The 19,097-nt window shown below is 48.7% G+C and overlaps 7 protein-coding genes; 5 read left to right on the plus strand and 2 right to left on the minus strand.

The window, feature by feature from the left end:
• Positions 1-2,272: 2,272 nt before the first annotated feature.
• Positions 2,273-4,632, plus strand: FFUJ_09334 (related to myo-inositol transport protein ITR1; the record flags this gene model as incomplete). XM_023568776.1 has 9 exons in its annotated part: positions 2,273-2,407; positions 2,566-2,948; positions 3,012-3,649; positions 3,696-3,853; positions 3,902-3,996; positions 4,045-4,178; positions 4,227-4,286; positions 4,338-4,430; positions 4,481-4,632. 9 exons carry the CDS (start codon positions 2,273-2,275, stop codon positions 4,630-4,632), a joined length of 1,848 nt encoding a protein of 615 aa, XP_023435919.1.
• A 639-nt stretch (positions 4,633-5,271) lies between these two features.
• Positions 5,272-6,911, minus strand: FFUJ_09333 (related to allantoate permease; the record flags this gene model as incomplete). XM_023568777.1 has 2 exons in its annotated part: positions 5,272-6,708; positions 6,762-6,911. The coding sequence occupies 2 exons, from the start codon at positions 6,909-6,911 to the stop codon at positions 5,272-5,274; spliced, it is 1,587 nt and encodes a 528-aa protein (XP_023435920.1).
• A 2,428-nt stretch (positions 6,912-9,339) lies between these two features.
• FFUJ_09332 (related to 2-deoxy-D-gluconate 3-dehydrogenase) lies at positions 9,340-10,175 on the plus strand (the record flags this gene model as incomplete). XM_023568778.1 has 2 exons in its annotated part: positions 9,340-9,468; positions 9,519-10,175. 2 exons carry the CDS (start codon positions 9,340-9,342, stop codon positions 10,173-10,175), a joined length of 786 nt encoding a protein of 261 aa, XP_023435921.1.
• Positions 10,176-10,692: 517 nt separating this feature from the next.
• On the plus strand, positions 10,693-11,995 carry FFUJ_09331 (probable starvation sensing protein rspA; the record flags this gene model as incomplete). XM_023568779.1 has 4 exons in its annotated part: positions 10,693-10,868; positions 10,924-11,033; positions 11,083-11,194; positions 11,242-11,995. 4 exons carry the CDS (start codon positions 10,693-10,695, stop codon positions 11,993-11,995), a joined length of 1,152 nt encoding a protein of 383 aa, XP_023435922.1.
• A 347-nt stretch (positions 11,996-12,342) lies between these two features.
• FFUJ_09330 (probable ketopantoate reductase family protein) lies at positions 12,343-13,461 on the plus strand (the record flags this gene model as incomplete). XM_023568780.1 has 4 exons in its annotated part: positions 12,343-12,386; positions 12,433-12,581; positions 12,631-12,830; positions 12,877-13,461. 4 exons carry the CDS (start codon positions 12,343-12,345, stop codon positions 13,459-13,461), a joined length of 978 nt encoding a protein of 325 aa, XP_023435923.1.
• A 272-nt stretch (positions 13,462-13,733) lies between these two features.
• On the plus strand, positions 13,734-14,621 carry FFUJ_09329 (uncharacterized protein; the record flags this gene model as incomplete). The annotated part of the gene is made up of 1 exon (XM_023568781.1): positions 13,734-14,621. The coding sequence occupies one exon, from the start codon at positions 13,734-13,736 to the stop codon at positions 14,619-14,621; it is 888 nt and encodes a 295-aa protein (XP_023435924.1).
• A 1,856-nt stretch (positions 14,622-16,477) lies between these two features.
• On the minus strand, positions 16,478-17,860 carry FFUJ_09328 (uncharacterized protein; the record flags this gene model as incomplete). Its single annotated transcript, XM_023568782.1, has 1 exon — positions 16,478-17,860. The coding sequence occupies one exon, from the start codon at positions 17,858-17,860 to the stop codon at positions 16,478-16,480; it is 1,383 nt and encodes a 460-aa protein (XP_023435925.1).
• Positions 17,861-19,097: the final 1,237 nt, after the last annotated feature.

Consider the following 19,097-nt stretch of genomic DNA (forward strand, 5'->3'; position numbering starts at 1 on the left):
AGCTATGCATCATTGCCTCTCAGCTGAGCTCAATATGGTACGACGTCTTACGTTGTTGGGCGGGAATTCGATATTTGCAGGTGCTTTGGCTGCAGACGCCAAGATGGTATCCAGGGTTTTGTTTGGTGGAGGTATCACTCTTTTCTCTTTCCTCAAAAGTTGGGAACATTTTAATGGCTATGCTTTGGGCCTCGTGCAAGCCATAGACTTATCCGCGAAATGATCAACCCAGCTGAATATACCCAAGTATGCGCGGGTCTGATCATGCCTAACTCTGAAGCTTACTTGGAAGTACATGTGTTTTGGCTACTTTCAAGGCTGGCATGTCATCTTCGATAAGCAGGATAAGAAGTCACTGCGTTGTGTGTGTATACGTACAAACTCATGAAATAGGGTAGACTCATATTACCCCAGGTTCCCCTCATGTCGAATCTGGATTTCGCTCACGAGGATGTAAGCGGGAAAAGTTGCGAGGCTATGACGTAGTGGGACTCTGCCAAGCCTGCGTGACAGACCAAGCAACAATGAAAGGGCGGGCGTAAAAGTGGCAGTATTCCCGATGACGTCGTTTCTTTAACGATGCCCTCAATTATTTCTTTAACAAGTTACTGTAAAAGCGTTGGGTGATTGTCGTATAGAAGAGTGCGGCTGGAGGGTGCAGCCACTTTATACCCATAAGCTTAATTTAAGGTTACGGTGCAAAGGGTCTGATACAACTCGGCTGCCTGATTTTTTGACACGAGACAATGCAAGATCGAGTATCACAGGAGGATATGTGGTATTGGTATCCTGGTGAAGATCGTGAATGTCTGAGGGTATCGTGTTGATAATCTGGGGGTCATGGATCAGCGACAATCCGGGGATGATGATCGTGGGTCAGAGATGGAGTGTTGATGGAGTGAGTCTTTGTCCAATTAGTGACCAGACACCAACACAGTTAGATGACAGACGTGATCAACGCCCGTTATTGAACACTAATGAATTGAAATGTGTTGATCAAGATCATCAGGCGTTGTTCATTCCATCTCCGCATTTCAACAAACAATAGGGCCAGTCTAAAACCCCGCCATCTCACCAACGCTCTCTCAGCCAGATCGGTCCCGAAGAACTCGTACAAGCCAAGACACAAACAAGGCCGATCGTTCCGTTTAGGCACCCTTATTCCACCGTCGCACCAACCCTCTCAAAATGGCAAAAACGAGCGTCCATGGTCTCATTCTCACAGAGCATTCTACCCTTACAGTTTAGCGCATGTCTCGGTGATGTTACACTGCACATACGGTAGTCAAGAGCAAGTTTTTCCCAACGGCAGATTGATCAAAGTTTTGTAGCTACGAGCGTCTAGACTTGAGGGATATTTCCTCAACAAAGTCATTCTCAGACCATAAAGCAATAAATCGTTTAAAATGGCTGCAAATTGGGAGCGCTAGGACGGAGCTCTGTATTTTTTATTTGGATGCCTGGAGGACATCTCCACTTGGAAGGGCAAGAATATGGATGCCTTGGCAAGTGTCTCCACTACGTCATATGTGCCGCTTATCCGATGACGTTTAGGCAGCCGAATTAATCGGTACGTATCGTGTTTCCTGCCCGCAAAATCCCCAGACCCCAAATTTCAAGGTGCTCAGCGGCTTTTTGCTAGCGCGTGGAGAGGTCGAGATGATTCGCTGGAGCGGAGAGAGCTTCTCCAATTTTCATGAGGGATCTCCATGGGGAAAAAGAGGAGGTGAGGTTGAGATCGTTGCCGTTGATATCGCTCTCATGCGAGAGATAGTAAGACATTGGCAATCGTTCTTTCATGTTGGTGATAATGGTAATTTAACGGTGAGATACTGTGAACAGTGGAATCATCCGTTGGAATGGAAAGTTACCCCGTCAACTCCCGTGTCTAACATCGGAGCATTCAGTGCAACCCCAGACAAGAGAATAAAGAGAGAGCCCCTGGTTCATTCCGAGACAATAACCTTAACGTTTCCACAATTCCCAAGCCCATCTCCAAATTCTGGTGGTCAGATATATCCAAAGGTTGCATGTGGTGGATACGCTTAAACGCCCGCCCACCATCCTCCCTACCTCCTCATCCTTAGACTGGCTCACAAGATGGGGATGAACCGGGGATGAGCGATGATCCTATCCAAACTCATCCGCCCCAGGTCTCACCCGCATTCTCAATTGCCAAGTTATTTAACCTACCCTTGGCCTCTGTCTTTTTCTTGGCTCTTCAGTCCTTCACACTTTTCCTCCATCTTTACCATCAAGACTCACCTTCACAATGGATAACAAGGAATTGGGCCCTGATGTCCCTGAGGCGTCTCACAATGAGAAGAATGGTCTTGGCCATGTACCGCCCAGTGCTACAGGTCGTCGTGGTTCGACTGCCGTGAACATCGTGGAGAACCCACTCAAGGTACGCTTGGCGATCTCTTGGCTCATCGCCGAGCCTTCTTAGCCAAATCGCCAAGAAGCTCGGCGATGATGACCCCCAACTCAATTGATCTGAAACTCACCCATCACTTCAATTGGTGTATACAATTTATCTTCAATTACTAACATTGAAATTTGCAGCGCGTCACACCTGAACAAGCAGCTCACGATGCGCGTGTCTTCGCCGAAACCCACGGCATGTCCGAGCACGCAGAACTCTTCTCCCGCGCCGCCCTCGTCGCCCGCGACCAAGAGCAATTCAACATGGTCAAGGAGCTCAAGGAAGATGAGCGTCAAGCCCTCGAGTACGAGCGCGATCATAAGTGGCACGGCCCAAAGATGCTCTGGTACTCTATCTCACTGTGCGCCATTGGCGCTGCGACTCAGGGTTGGGATCAGACTGGTTCCAACGGTGCCAACTTGTCGTTTCCCCAGGAATTTGGGCTCGATGAGGAGAATAGTGTTCGTGATCAGTGGATTGTGGGACTAGTCAATTCGATTATCTTTTTGACTGCTGGTTTGATGTAAGTTAACTGACTACAATTCACTACGCTTCAGTCGGGTTGGAGTAATGCTAACGAGTGCAGTGGCGCTTTCATCGTTGATCCGCTGAACCACTACTTCGGTCGTCGTGGTGAAATCTTCATCACGGCCTGCTGTCTCACCGCAACCCCCATCGCCTCCGGCTTCACTCACTCATGGCAAGAGCTCTTCGCAGTGCGCTTCGTGATGGGCATCGGCATCGGCGCCAAAAACGCCACCGTACCCATCTACTCCGCCGAGATGGCACCCGCCCGCGTCCGCGGCGCCCTCGTCATGTTTTGGCAGCTCTGGGTCGTGGTCGGCATCTTCCTCGGCTTCTGCGCCAACGTCATCGTCAAGGACACCGGCAGAATCTCCTGGCGCCTGCAGCTCGGCTCTGCCTTTATCCCCTCGTTCCTCCTCGGTATTGGTATCTTTTTCTGCCCCGAGTCGCCGCGTTGGTTGATGAAGCATGGGAAGCATGCTAAGGGGTTCAGATCGATGCAGAGGCTGAGAGCGCATGATATCATTGCTGCTAGGGACTTTTACTACTCGTGGATTATTTATGAGGAGGAATTGACTGTTGCGAGGGGTGCGGGTTATTTCCAGCGTTTATGGGATTGCTTTGCTGTGCCTCGCATCAGGCGCGCGAACTATGGCGCTTCTACTGTCATGATTGCGCAGCAGATGTGCGGTATCAACAGTAAGTCATTCCCTCTCTGTGATGTTTCAATAGCTAACGATCTCAGTCATTTCGTTCTACAGCTCCACCATCTTCCGAAACGCTGGCTACACAGCTGTCCAGGCCTTGTACGCCTCTCTTGGATACGGTGCTATTCAGGTCATCGCCACTATTCCCACCTTGTTCCTCATCGACACCAAGGGACGACGAACTCTTTGTCTTATCGTAAGTCATCGAAACTGAATTTCATGCATATCTTCTAACATGATTTAGACCTTCCCTTTCATGTGTGTGTTCTTGTTGGCCGCTGGTCTATCTCTCCTCAATCACAGCGGCAGCCGTGGCGCTCAGATTGGTCCCGTGGTTCTGTAAGTTTCTTACCCCATTCATCAAATGTTCACCTGCTAATATTGTAGCTTCGTGTACCTCTTCACCATCGCCTACTCCCTCGGAGAAGGCCCTGTTGCTTTTCAATACTCTGCAGAAGTATTCCCCACCATCCAGCGTGAGCAGGGTATGGCCTGGGCTGTCTGCATCAACAACACCTTTGGTAAATCTCCAGAACCTGGTCAATTGTATTTCACTAACACGTCCATAGCTGGTGTCCTCGGTCTTACATTCCCCCGAATGACCAATGCCATGACTCCCACTGGAGCTTGTACGTTTTCATTACCTTTGATCACATTCGGCATTGACTAACATATCATAGTCGGCTTCTACGCTGGACTCAACTTGATTGCCTGGGGCATGATCTTTTGCTTCGTCCGCGAGACCAAGCAACTCACCCTCGAAGAACTTGACCGTAAGTCACCAAAGTCTAATATCGTCAAGCAGTTACTAATGATATATCAGAGGTCTTTTCTGTCCCTACCAAGCAGTTCATCTCTTACGAGACAAGGGTTTGGCTTCCATACTTCTTCAAGCGACACATCCTCCGCAAGAAGAATATTGTCAAGCCCCCGCCTATTATTGAGCGTGCTGAACTGACCTTCAACTCCGATTAAATGTCTCTATAAGCACACTATGCCGTAACGTTGGGCCTAGGCAGTGAGGTGTCGGTGCTGAATTGATTTACTACGATTGACATGGGTCGATTGTGAGAAGGTTTCATGATTAGTAGTTTACGAGGTTCATGGAGTATATAGTCAAATGGTATACCCTTAGTACATCTATCATATTCGATGCGCTTTTGTTCTTTTTGGTGTTTGTTCGCCTTGTTGCAAGTTCAACTATCGGTGAATCCTTTCATACCGAGATAGACTTAGTACTCAACCGTGACCCTATTGCTGCTCGCGGCCAGCCTCCAGGAATGTATCTAAGGCCAAAGTAACTTGAACCTAGCAAATGAAGTGGCGTACATTGCACCCGAGGACCTCAGCAGCTCCCAAAAAGTGAGGGTTTTTAAGCGAGACGTCGACTTTGGCCTAGTCCCGGTCGCATCTACACTGAGCGAAGAGTCGGAGGCTCGAAAGTACATGAAGTTTAAACCACACACGATGTACTACCTGTGAACATCGAAAGCAAGCTTATGTGGCCAGCATATTCTTATGTATCCATCGAGAGAACAAGAGTGATTAAACACATAAATTAACAACCAACACGCTATAGTAACTCCTATTTAATTGAATACCTTGCGTCGACACTCAGTAGACATAGACAAACTCATCGTTTTTGGAATCAGTGAGATCCATGAAGGCATTCTGTCCCAAACCATCCTCATCATTATCCTGAGCATTCGCCACATAGTGATGTTCCATACTCAAATCCCTAATCTTGGCAGGCTTTCCATTCTTGACTCTCTTCCTCTCCTGCATCTTATTCAAGAACATAAGATTGACCAATTGCAAAAGGATAACACCAATCAAAGCACCAGTAATACCCATAGTCTTGGTAAGACCAGGCTTATAGTACGGCGCATCCTTGGAGCTGAAGAGCAAAGGTCCAATGATGTTGCCAGCTGAAACACCAATGTTGTACAGTGACATGATGACCGATTTCTTAGTGGTACCAGCAATGTTGGAGATCATCCAGGATACGATGAGAGGGTTACCACCGAAGAGGAAGGCGAGCATGTAGTATGCTGCTAGGAGAGGAGCGACGTGATCGCGGTTAAGTTGGTGAAGCATGACTGCGCCTGCGAGGACGGGGAGCATGACGGCGATGAGGAAGATGGACTTGACGCGGTATCGGTGGGCAAGGTAAGAGGCGGGGAAGATGACGAGGAGTTGTACAGCGCCGAAGGGAATGTTGAGAAGCGATGTAACGCCCTTATCGAAGCCGAAGCCACCGACGATGATAGGACCAAAGGTGTTGGTTACAGCGGCAGTGACATTGAGACACAAAGCCATGCTGATGAAGAGCCAAGTCTTTGGTTCAATGAGGGCCTCGAAAGCCTGCTTCCAGATAAAGTTGCGACTTCCAGTACCAGTCTGATTGGCACGCAGACGCTCGATGGTTTGAAGCTTCTCGTGCTCGGTCAAGAAGCGCGCAGAAGGAATATCGTTGTCAAGGACCAAGTACACAACTGGTGCTGTGATAACGGTGATGAGGCCAGCGAAGAGGAAGAGGATGCGCCACGATGCAAGCGAGCCGTTGATCTGGCCCAGACCAAATGAAAGCGCAGCAGCAAACATATTCGCTAGGCCATTCGTTCCATACCAACAAGCCACACGCATCGGCTGTTCAGCGCGTCTATACCACTGCGACGTAATGACCGAGAACAGAGGCAAGCACGCAGCCTCAAACAAACCCAGCAAGAAACGCGTCGCAAGAAGGCCCTGGTAGCTAGTACAAGCGGCCATGCACGTCTGCGCAGCACCCCAGCCAAACACAAGACTAGCCATAAAAATGCGATGAGGAATCTTGACCATCAGCCACGAGGAAAATGGTAGCCAGACCAGCTGTGCGATGGGCGCCATGGAGGAGACCATTGAGTATTCGTTTCCGCTGAGGTTGGTGTCTTCGCGCATGCCCCATACTGCACCGTAGCCGAGGACGGATTTATCGAGGATCTGGAGGAAGTAGACCCAGACAAGGATGGAGAGGACGTGTTTGTCGGTCTTTCGGCGGAGGCGTTTATTCTAGATGAGAGTTAGACGATTGAAGGGTGAGTTGAGGGAGAGAGGTAACGCACGTCTTCTTCGGTGACTTCAATGTGCTGAGCACCGATCATCTGAGCGACAGCATCGCCATTCTGAGGATGAAGATCTGGCTTCGCGATCTGAGACTCAACGTCTTCTGCATGTTGTTGAGATGGAGCATCGTCGCCCTTGAAAGTAGACATTTTGCTGAACTCCGCTAATGGTAGTGAGGGAGTGATGAATGGATGAGGGAATGCAGATCTCAAAGTGAGAAGAAACAATGACCTTCTTATCCTTTAGCTATTTCACGGAAAGACCGTTAGTGTCAATGACATAGAGTTTAGAGGCTTGTTTCCCCCCACGCGAGTAGAAGCGAGTCTGGGGAAGAGCGAGAATCTGGGGGATTTGTGGACAGTAGCGGGGTTTGTCGACGAGCGGTGAAATTCCACATGGTCGATCGCTACTCTCCAAGGGCAGGCAATGGCGAGTCATGGTCGAAACCTTGATTGTTCGTGTGGTTTGTATTGCCGAGGCCAAGATCAGCCTAGCGGAATGGTTGAGGTCAACGTCATTATTGGCACGTGGGGGTTGACGATGCGGAGAAGATATGGGGAATGTGGCCGGAAGTGTACCGCGGTGTGGTTGACTGTCAACCTGAGGGAATGTGACTGTGCATGGTAAGGAGAATTTCTGTGGGGGAAGATCTGGGCTGTTTGCATCTGACCTGTTTCGGCAATTGGACAGATCCCGAAATTGTTGAGAACTGCATCTTTCATTGCAGCGTTGGCAATAGGTTCCGTCAGACACAGGCAGTGTTGAATTCCTGCCCTGTCAAGCGCTGCGGCTTGAGCGGAATTAGTGCCCCTTCGCTGAAAACGCCCTAAAAACCGTTCACAACACCGCTACAGCCAAGCTCCTGACGAAATTCCTGGCAATTGACCTCACCCGTCGGCAATTGACGTGGGGGTCTCGTTCAAAAGCCGCTCCTCGTCTTCAGCTGCTAAAGCCGTCTTCCCTTGTGATATCCTTCTCGTACGATCTAGACCGCTGTGTTATCTCAGATCTCTCTTTGCTGTTCACTGCGACCACTCGGATCTGAGCCTGACAGCTTTGACCCGCTTTTAGCCTGGTTGACTGTCGACCCGGCATGGTGCATGTCTCAAATTTCACATGTACAGTAAAGCCTCATGATTCCAGCTCTAGCCATGGGAGATGCGCATAATTGCGGCTTATCAGAGGGGTTTCTCTTCAGTGCAGCGTTAGGTGGCCTTACCGGTGTCTATCCCCTGCAGAAGCTGATGGTTGCGAGATGGATTAATAGCATGTGAAAGCTGGAACGGGTATGTTGCATTGGGGGCACGCATTGTCTGATTGAGAGATTTGATCGTTGATCTTTGAAGAAATCGAACCATCTGGAGCCTCTAGATACAGCTGAAGATGTTTGACGTGCGTGCGCGAGTTTTTGAGTGCGGTACACAGTCTACCCGAGGAACTGTCGCAATCCAAGACTACCATGATGCACGAAAATTCTCTTTTTGGTCCATACACTCACACTACCCTCGTTGTTACTGTAGACTATTATCTGTTCAAAGAGAAAACCGATAGCAGCTGTATGTGAGCTTAACGATTGTGCAGGGTAGGGAAATGCGAAGTCAGAATTCTCGCTGTCACTTTGTTGGGTGTGAGTAAGTACAGGTTATTGAAGTTAACCATAGCTTGTAAAGAAAATATAGTGGCGATGAAGACAACAAAGTCATGATGAGGGCTACGCTTTACGAATACCGGTCCATTGGAAAGTAACAATAGTTTCACTCATAAGTTGTATTTGATCTTATGGTTTAAGCATAGCTATTGTCAACTCCAGCAGATGTGTTGAGACAATCCTAGTAGCCAGTCCGAGAGTAATATGTCACAATTCAAGCCTACAAAATGAGAAATGAACATTTCTTTTAACTTTCTAGAGACCTGGTTTAGTATTAAAGCGTTGTATGCCTTTGACAGGATCGAGTGAGCTGCCCGGTGGAGCCAAGTACAGGTTAGGGATCAAAGACATCAGCAAGAATAAGGAAATCATGATTGGGTGGTCAGTCACCTTCGTTCTGCCCCATGCAGCTCCTCGTTCACATACCGCCTAGATCGCATGGCTTAGCAGGAATGTAGAATCTCAATCGGCTTACCCCCACGCTCTACAGCGAGCAGCTCAGCGGCTCCGACCCAAATCTCAGCTAACCTCAAAATGACGACGGACCGACGGCATTGAACCGGACCTGCGCCCGTCTCAGTAAACCCCCACGTTTCCGATCAAGGCTCACTGTCTCCCCCGTGTTTATTGCCCGACATGCAAATCTGCCCAGAATGCCATGGAAGGAGGATTACCCCAGACTCTTCCCCGCAGATGATCATCGTTTAGACACGGATGGAAAGCCGACAGCAGAGTCGGCCCGACGTGGGGGTCACACGAGATGACAAGTTATTGACTTCATGGTTCTATGGGGTTAGATGCAACACTGGTTCGGCGTCTAAATCTGGGGTGTAGCTCGTGGACTGTCATTTGATCAGGAACGATTGAGGTTCTAGGCTACCTACTACATCACAGAGTTTACAAAGTGTATTGAATCACTTGCAATCATGATGAGCATCTTGGAATCTTTGTTTTCATTGAAGGGCTGTGAGGCTGTTGTTACTGGCGGGACGAGAGGCATCGGCCAGGCTATGGCCCTATCACTTGCAGAAGCAGGCGCAGATATCATCTTGGTTCAGGTAAGTCTCTTGTGTTGCTGTGACCTGCCAAGCTAACTGAAACCATTAAGAGAGACGAAAGAAACACCGAGACAAAAGCCTTAATCGAGAAACTTGGCCGACAAGCTTTCGTATACACCGCAGACCTCAGCAATCAAGAACAAGTCGAGAATCTCAGCAAACGCATCCTCGCCGATGGCCACGACGTCAGCATCTTAATTACCTGCGCCGGCATCCAACGACGACACCCAGCACATCAATTCCCCATGAGTGACTGGGACGAAGTCCTCCAAGTCAACCTCCGCACAGTCTGGACCTTATGCCGCGACCTAGGCTCATACATGCTAACCCGCAAACCCGACGCAAGCGGCCATCGCGGAAGCATCATCAACGTCGCGTCACTCGTCAGCTTCCAAGGCGGCCTTACAGTGCCCGCGTATGCAGCAGCAAAGGGCGGGATCGCACAGCTTACGAAGGCGTTGAGTAACGAATGGGCGAGTCAGGGTGTTAATGTGAATGCTGTTGCGCCGGGGTATGTTGCTACGGATATGAATGAGGCGCTGATTAATGATGAGAAGAGGGCTGAGAGTATTTTGTCGAGGATTCCAGCGGGGAGATGGGGATGTCCTGAGGACTTCAAGGGAGTTACGGTGTTTTTGGCGGGGAGGGGAAGTTTGTATGTTTCTGGGGAGTTGGTTACTGTTGATGGTGGATGGATGGGACGATAGCTTCCAGAAGCATGGATTTTCTACATATTTCATGCTCTTCAATGAGTCAGTCAATCACTGTATATCTACCAACATGTTCATACACGTCTCTGTCCCATTCATCTTCGCGTAGTGACACCAAGGCTCTGAGAAAAACATCCCCGGTTCATCAGCGTACTTTCATGCTTGAAGAGTCGGGGGCACTTTCTGTCATTGACTCGGGGTCAAGCAAGGTTTCTGGGCGTAATGGAGCTCATGCCAACGTGACCACCCAGCAATGGTGGAAAAACACGGCTTTCTCTGACGCACAGCATACAAATGAACCCTGCATCGTGCGGCTCGTTACCCCAGATTTACGTAGTGCTTTAGTTCGTGGGGGTCACAGAACCTGTTTTACGCGTGGGGGTTCCCGGGTCAAATCTGACGATGTCGTGTTAGCCGAGAGGTTGTCGGCGGGGAAGCCGAGTCATGACGGTTAAAAGGTCGGGGAAATTCGTGTCTGGGCCAAGTCTCACTCGTAAAAACAAGCATAGCAACAATGGCCAAGATCACTTCTGTCAAGTACTACCGTGTTAAGCCGCGATGGCTAATGGTCAAGGTCGTTGATGAGAATGGACAGTATGGATGGGGTGAGGCTACGCTAGAGGGCCATGATCTAGCTGTTGAGGGGTGTTTGGATGAGATGATCCCACGGATTATTGGACAAGAAGCAAAGTAAGCATTGTTGTCCCGGAGCGGCAAAATGAACTGTATCTAACTGACGTGGTAGCGATATCGAAAACATCTGGCAAACCTTCTGGCGTCATGGGTTCTACCGCGGCGGACCAGTCTTTATGTCTGCCATCTCAGGCATTGACATCGCCTTATGGGATTTGAAAGGTGACTATAGATACCGCGCTGTTGGGTAGCCCTAAGCTTACAGAAATAGGTCGCAACTTGAAGGTACCCATTTATGAGCTTTTCGGTGGTAAAGTGCGGAACAAGGTCCAAGTTTACTGCTGGATCGGCGGTGACAGGCCATCAGATATTGAAGCAGCTGCGTAAGCGACCAAAACTCCAGTTTCCAACATATGCTAACAAGATGTAGAAAGAAGCGCCTTGAGCAGGGCCTCACATGCGTCAAAATGAACGCTACTGAAGACCTGGGATGGATTGACTCTCCATCCGCCCTTGACAGCACCGTTGAACGTCTCAAACAGGTCAAGGCATTAGGTCTCGACGCAGGTCTTGACTTCCACGGAAGGTGTCATAAAGCAATGGCCAAGCAACTCGCACGAGCTCTTGAGCCTCATAGACCTCTGTTCATCGAGGAGCCTATTCTGGTTGAGCACCCTGAGGCTATCAAGAAGCTATCTGACCAGACGGTTATCCCAATTGCGTTCGGTGAACGTTTGTATACACGATGGGATATTAAGCGCTTTCTGGAAGATTCAAGTGTTGATATTCTACAACCTGACATCGCTCACGCAGGCGGTATTTCTGAGACGAAGCGTATAGTCAATATGGCTGAAGCTTATGATGTCGCGATTGCGCCTCATTGTCCGCTGGGACCTGTTGCATTTGCTGCTTCTGTTCAGGTGGCGCTGTCATCACCAAACTTTGCTATTTTGGAGATGAGCTTGGGGATGCATTATAATACCGAGGCTGGAGACATTGATCTACTGACGTATCTCAAGAATCCGAGTGTGTTTGATCTAGAAGGTGGTCATGTCAAGGCTCCGACGGGTTACGGCTTGGGGATTGAGATTGACGAAGAGATGGTGATCAGGATTGCCAAAGAGACAGAGCCATGGCAGTGTAAGACATTCCATGGTCCAGATGGCAGTATTAGAGAGTGGTAAAGCAATAGAGTATACAGCAGTTTAATACATCATTATAATCCAAAGGTCTTGTGATCACTCCTTTCGGTTGCAACATGCCATCGCTATCCAAGTTCTCGTGTCGTTCTCGCTCTACTCTGACATCCCACCAAGGCAGAAATCTGGGGTAAACAACCTCCGGGACATACTCGGCAATTCAGGTCGGGATGATGAACCCCCACGCTCTTGGCGATGGAGGCCCCGGAAATCCTGCGTGAGGGGTCAAACTTAAAACGGAAAAGCATTCGCGAACTTGATGACATTTCCTTGTATTTACATCTCTGGACCTGCTTTCTTGTATTACCCCGCGTTTAGGACGTACTGTGAAGATGAGTGACAAGCCCTTGGAAGTATTGGTCTATGGCCTTGGAGCGTAGGTTTACTTTGACTGTGATCAGATCATGACTGACATTTCCGAGGATCGGTTCATTTTATGCCTTCATTTTGAGCCGTAGCGAACATGTTCACCTGACTGTCGTCGCCCGATCGAACTTCGAAGCCGTTTCTGCGAATGGCATCTCGATTGATAGCCAGAACCATGGAAAACACCGCGTGAAACCGCACAAAGGTATGTATCACATAGGAACGTCATGAAGTCATTCTGATCCTGACCATAGTCTTTCGAACCGTCGCCGAAGCAGGTCAAAAATTCGACTTCATCATCTGCACAAACAAAGCCGTCGACCAACTCAGCACTGCTGGTGACATCGCCCCCGGCGTTGGCGATGACACCTCAATCGTTATAATTCAGAACGGCGTAGGTAACGAGGATGCGTTCCGTGAAAAGTTCCCGAGTGTAACCATCATCTCATGCGTGGTATGTGTATTTCTTTGACCTGTCATCCTGTTACTAATGACTGCAGACATGGGTTGGTGCAAGGCAGCCAGAGCCTGGTTTCATAAATCATACGACATCCGAGGATATGCAAGTTGGGTTGTATCCAAACAAAGCGGGCGACGCATCACGGGATGCCCAGCACCTTTCTCAGTTCGAATCGCTTCTGTCGATTGGCAAGACCATCTTCCAAATCGTGCCAAACATCCAAGTGCAACGATGGGAGAAGGTAGTTTGGAACGCGGCGTGGAACTCACTAACGGCTCTTACACTGATGGACACGCATGCATGGCTCAGCTCTTCAGACCTGTCGACTCCCATGACGAGAAAGCTTATGAAGGAGGTTATCGATGTTGCTAATGCGCTTGGTGTTCCTCTGGAGTATGGGCTGATTGACAGGCTTCTGGACAAGATTTTGGCGATGCCGCCTATTGGAAGCAGTATGAGGACAGATTACGAGAATGGTAAACCGATGGAGGTTGAGGTCATTTTGGGGTATCCTGTCAAGAAGGGAAGAGAGCTCGGTATTGATGTTGCGACTATTGAGACGTTGTATACCATCCTGTTGGCTATTAACAAGCGGCTCATAAGCGTGCAGAGCAAACGAGGGTAGTGTTTTACTAGAGCATCAAGATAGTCCATATTATGACGAATGCTTCTCCCAATCTTGAAACTTTGTAGAGATAGTCCCCGTATAGCACTGATGCAGCTTCCCCTCACATGCCTTAGCACCACCATATCACGACATCCTCAGCTCGCCGGCAAACCACGGCAATGCTTAAATCCGCATTGCGGCCCCATTTCTCCTCAGATCGTGGGATGTTCTTTTAGTGCCGATTGATGACTCGAGGGAATTCCCCTTTGGGCTATGCTCGCACCGTATCCATGTCGTCGGGCTCCATCTGGGAACCCCCACGCTCTTCTCCTCTCGGGCTTGACCCCGAACCGACAAGTTCGCGGGGTCGCGTGGTCCTTTCTGGTGGCGGAATGGCTGATGACCTCCATTTAATGGAATTATCCGCCGAGGTAGTCCTTTTGGTGACTTTCTTCTCTATTTTCCGTGCTTTCGTTACCGTCCCGTTTGTCGTCAAAATGTCAGACTGCAGTGCTCGTCGATCGTCAAAAATGCCCCATCCCAATGATCTCCATCGCTCCACTCAATCAGCCTCAGCACCACCTGGAGATGCAGCGCAATTACCGCAGGGCCAATGTCGTTATATCCTCACAATACCAGAGCTTAAAGGCCATCGCTGCGGATGCATGGGCTTCCACCACAATACATCCCTCCCAGGCGCGACATGTTACTGTGGCCATTTCTCATGCTTCCATTCATCAACATCCCTAAAAACAAGCGAGGACATTACAGCGCTCAAGAAACGAGTCCGGGAACTTGAAGCACAACTGCAACAAAAAGGGAGCTACCAACTGGAAAATCTCGTCGGTCGCATTAGCGATTTGGAGGAGACGGTGGAGGGAAACCAAGAAGAGGCGGCAAACCAGCTAAAGGCTTCGTATCAAAACAGCTCGGCTGCTTGGCAGGTGATAGAAGCTTTGCAAGAGCGAATCAAAAGTTTGGAGAATTACTGTCAGTTGTATTGTGAGCAGATGATTGCGACTAGGAAAGAAGTCAAGGAACTGTATAATCGACAACTGGAGATGATGGATGGCGAGGAGAGTTTGGAAGAGAGGATAAAGACATTGGAAAATCCGGGGAATTTACTACCGTTGTTCCAGACGGGGCAGATCGGTTCTGTGACTATGGATACGAGGTAGACGTTGACTAAGGGGCACCGAGGCAGATAGCAGAGGTCTGTAGGTAGTCAGAGGATAGGCGATAATAATACTAATTTTTACCATTATTCTAAGTCCTAAGATATTCCGAGGCGAACTTTCTGTCACTGACACGGGAGTCTGTTTATAGTCACTCTTGGACCAACTAAAATCACCGACTCGTTGGTCTCGCTTGGGTATCCCCGGAGAACTACAACTATTTCTGATAACATTGATTCAGATTCAGTTATTCTGTAATTACTCCTCTAAGCTACTTAGTACCTCCCTAATCCCAGAGATACTAAGCTACTCCAAGAAATCATGTTCTTAACCAAGAACATTTATCATCTGCTGGGGCAGCTCCAATTCGAGCATGTAACAATCCTGATTTTAACCAAGAACCTTTTTGCCATATTTACCTACCCCCCATTTGTCTGCAAAGGCGCAGCTATCCAATGGTACAGCGCATTCTCCTGATGCCGAGTTGAGGGACTGAGTGGCGGAGTTAGACCTAAGTCATTAGCTGGTAAGTGTTGGAGATACGTATGTACCCCAGAATGACTGACATCTTGTTATGAGGTATGCTTTGGGTCTGAGAGGGAAGGAGCTTGTTTTCGAGTTGTAGTGGCTAAATGGTCCTTAGTTTGTGGCTGAAGAGGTTCACATCGCGCGCAGCAACAAACAGCACACAAGGGCTGCTCTTATACTTGACAGCGAAGCCACGTCATGCAGGTGGCCACTAAACATGCACTAAACTCGCATATAAATCTAACTCATCTTGGTTCTAGTAATCAGTGTTCATGTGAGAAAGCATGCATGGATTAGTCCCTCTACACATGTCCACAAGGTCGTACTGACATACCATTGGGGAATGCAGTAACCTGAATTGGCAAGACTGAGGCCCTTCGAGTGTTACATAGAATGGCCAGTACCGGTGGGAGTGAATGTCGGTGTACCAGACAAAATGGATGGGGATAGGTTTGATAGGACCACGTCTCCAGCGTAGGTTGCATCTCGCACTTCTGTTCCAGTTTAGCATTCCCTGAGCAATTTCTATCCTATATTATTGGCTACCTAAATCAGATCCAGTTACACAAAATTCGGGTCAGATGGCTAACTCATCAACCGATAATTGGCTGCGCAACATCAGCGCGTTGATGAGGCTCTCAATTGCTGCAGAGTTTCTTTCCCTCCCCGCTTTCTTGGGTCAGCTTGTTTCTCTTGTAAGCTTTTGACAATCCTTGAGTCAGTCAAGCAACCACAACAGGACTCTCGAGCCACCCTCGCTGATACAGCAAATCTCATAGTAAAACTCCCAAGGGTCCATACCTCAATTATATATACTAAGTTTCTTCAAGCCATTCTCAATGCCAATGAGGGCGACGACTCACTGCTGATCGTCAACGTACATTGCAACGCACATCCCGATCAGTTCAGATCGCAATCTTGTTTCAGAGAGGTGGCAGCAAACAGCAATGTGACAATTACGGCACACATAAAGATGTAGCCAATTACCAGGGGGTGCGGTCAATGGGTGATCAACGGTATTCCATCCCTCAAACACCATACGAAAGCCGAGCATGCCCTCTCGCGAGCCTGGCATCACCTTGGGTCCACAATCGCGAACGCCTCGGATGGTTCCCGTGCTAAGAAGGGCCATCCGAAATTCCTAGAACTTGAGAAGAATATGACTATTGGCGACATAATCAATGTGGAGGAGGCCTTGCGACCGGGAGAAAACGACGGAATCGGATGACGATTGTTGTCTGCTAGACCGATGTCGTAACACAAGGCCATTCTCATGAACCCAGGCTTCCTATACAAACTCCTTCTCCAACGCCACTAGTATACAATAGAGATCAGAGAATAATAGCCTGAGGATTCAAGTTCGCAAACATCTGATTCCACGTCATATCCTCCTCCGGCGCTCGTTTCCAAATATCCTCCAAAACCGCAATGACAGAATGGACTGAAGCAAATCGTATCTCATCATAAATAAATCCCGCAAGACCTCGCACAAGACGCTGTTGCTTAGGGCATTGTGAGTGCGCTCCTGCAATGCAGATGGGCAGTACCGCACAGTTGAGGATTTTGGACGGTTTTTGAATGCTGAAGATGCAGTCGAGGCACGATTGGGTATGTTGTTGGACGAGAGCATGATTTGCTGGTAGACCGCACACAGCTCGGTATAGATAAATCAGTGCGGCGTGCTGGAAAATCCTAACAAGGCTAAATGCTTGTGCTGATTCGGTGTCGCATTCCGTTGACGGTGTATCAACGGGTGATGAACGAGGCGACGTCAAATCCTCAATCGCTAATGAAGCATACGTCGGTCTCAGAGCTGCTTCAAAGATTCGTATCCTCTCGATCGAAAAGTCTTCAATCATCCGTGTCGTGGCATCAAGATATAGCGCCATACTCGAAATTTGCTGAAAGACGGTCGATAGCGAGCAATAACCCTGTGTATCTCGTCCCCACCAGACAGGTCCTCGGTCAACGACCTCCCAAATAGCCGGTGGGAACGAAGGCGGTTTTCCCGTGAGCATGGCGCTTGTAAGATCTGTCGTCGCAAATTCCGATAGCATCATGTGGAGTGGATCTTGGCCTGTGCCAAGCACAGCGGTCATGCCGCCGAGTTGATTGATGATGGCCAAGACTCCATCTCTGTGACTTGACGTTGATGCCGATGATTGCGCACATTCCAGAAACCCATCATGAAAGTAGAGCAACAGCACCGCAAATAGCAATATCTGCAGAGGCCCGTCTTCTTTCGAGCAGCATCCATCGACCTCTTCTCTCAGCGCAGCCAAACACTCCATCCTCTTAACGTTCAAAATACTCCGACTATTCCGTCCATCCTGCAACCACCGATGCGAATCAGCAAGAACACACGTCGCAAGCAACACAACGCGATGCTGCAGCGCGACAAAAGTCGGCGGCGCACAAGGCTTCGAGGCAGTCGTCAACAAAGGCCAGAACCGTCCATGAAAGTAATCCAACGAGCGTTTCTCATACACTGCCAGTGACGCAGCGAGTTGTTCATCGCGGGTAGTAACCTGATATATCGCCGGTACAGTGACAGCAGGTCGTGTACTCCAGCGAATGAGGCGTTCGTTATAATCGCATGCAGCGCCTACTTTGGCGCAGCGCGAACAAGTTGGTTTTGCGAGATCGCATTTGATTCTGCGTTTCTTGCAGGGCCAGCATGAGCCCTCTACTACACGAACGCGAGTTTTTGGCATTGCCGATGATTGTATCTGTGACTTGATGGTTGGAGGTTAAAGTTGGGGATTTACTGGTCGTTGGTATTAGCATTGTTGAGATATGCCAGGGCCTGGAACAAGTCACAGGCCCAGCGATCTGGAGGCAGATAAGGGAGAGATTGCGCGGGGAACAAGGTGAATGTCCGGCCAAGCCTCCGCAATTCAAGCCCCGCTTCAGAATGGGCAATCTAATTGCTTGTTTTAGACTAGGCTCTGATATCATTGCGAGTCATGGTTGGTTGACCGAGCGGGGTTTCGCGTTTAATTGCTGAAGGATTGGTTCGGCTTTAGAGCGGACGAGTCATGATAAGGCCTAGGGTAATTAAGATCAATATCAATTCAGACGAATGGATGTTGGTAACAGTTCAGGGGATTGAAGAATGGTGAAAGATATGCAATAACGTACGTCAAAAATTTAATAGCTACTTCTATCCTTTTGCCGTAATTACGTTGACTATGGCTCTTCCCCTTTGGAACTTGAGATATGAATAGCGAAAAACATGGCGATTGAGTCGCTGACATCACCCGTCTCATATCAAAGCTGACTTTTCGCGCTGAAGCCAACACTACAATTGTTAGGAAAGTTTTGTTTTGTTCTTTATCCCTCCTGTGTTAAGGTACTCTATATTGGGGCCTTAATTTATCCTTTCAGTTAGAGGAAATGTACCACTTGAATTACAGAGCGTAGTATTGAATCCGATGTTCGGCAACGTTCCCAATATCGTAAAAATTCGTGCCTAATCAGCATATAGGTGATGAGTCTTTTTATATTGTAAATGATCCACGCAAAGGCAAGAATGGTATCATTCTTTAGTGAGAATTATTTGCACTATCTCTCTCTACTTAGAAGGTAGTAAAAATGTTAGACAGAACTATGGCTACTTGTTCTTGAACCATCTGGTGCATTGTCGGGTGCTTTGGCCTTGGAAGTTACAAGGCACGTCATCATGGAGGCTTAGATGACTAAGAAAGTAACCGCTTTGGCCATTGTTCATTCTTCAGCGCTTGAACCAGGTGGTGACTACGTTGTAAGAGACTCACTGATTACCAGTTCTAACAGCACTCTTCTGGCACTATGAGTCGCATAACACTCTGTGTGACGAGCAACGGTAAAAATCCTGACATCATATTAGTCTCCTTGGTCATGCTCCTTGATGGGCCCATACAACTCAGCCGCTTAGCTGCAGTAAGGTACTCTGGTAGCTTCGCTAATGGC

Source organism: Fusarium fujikuroi, chromosome FFUJ_chr09 (assembly GCF_900079805.1).
Source record: "Fusarium fujikuroi IMI 58289 draft genome, chromosome FFUJ_chr09".
Lineage (NCBI taxonomy): Eukaryota > Fungi > Ascomycota > Sordariomycetes > Hypocreales > Nectriaceae > Fusarium > Fusarium fujikuroi.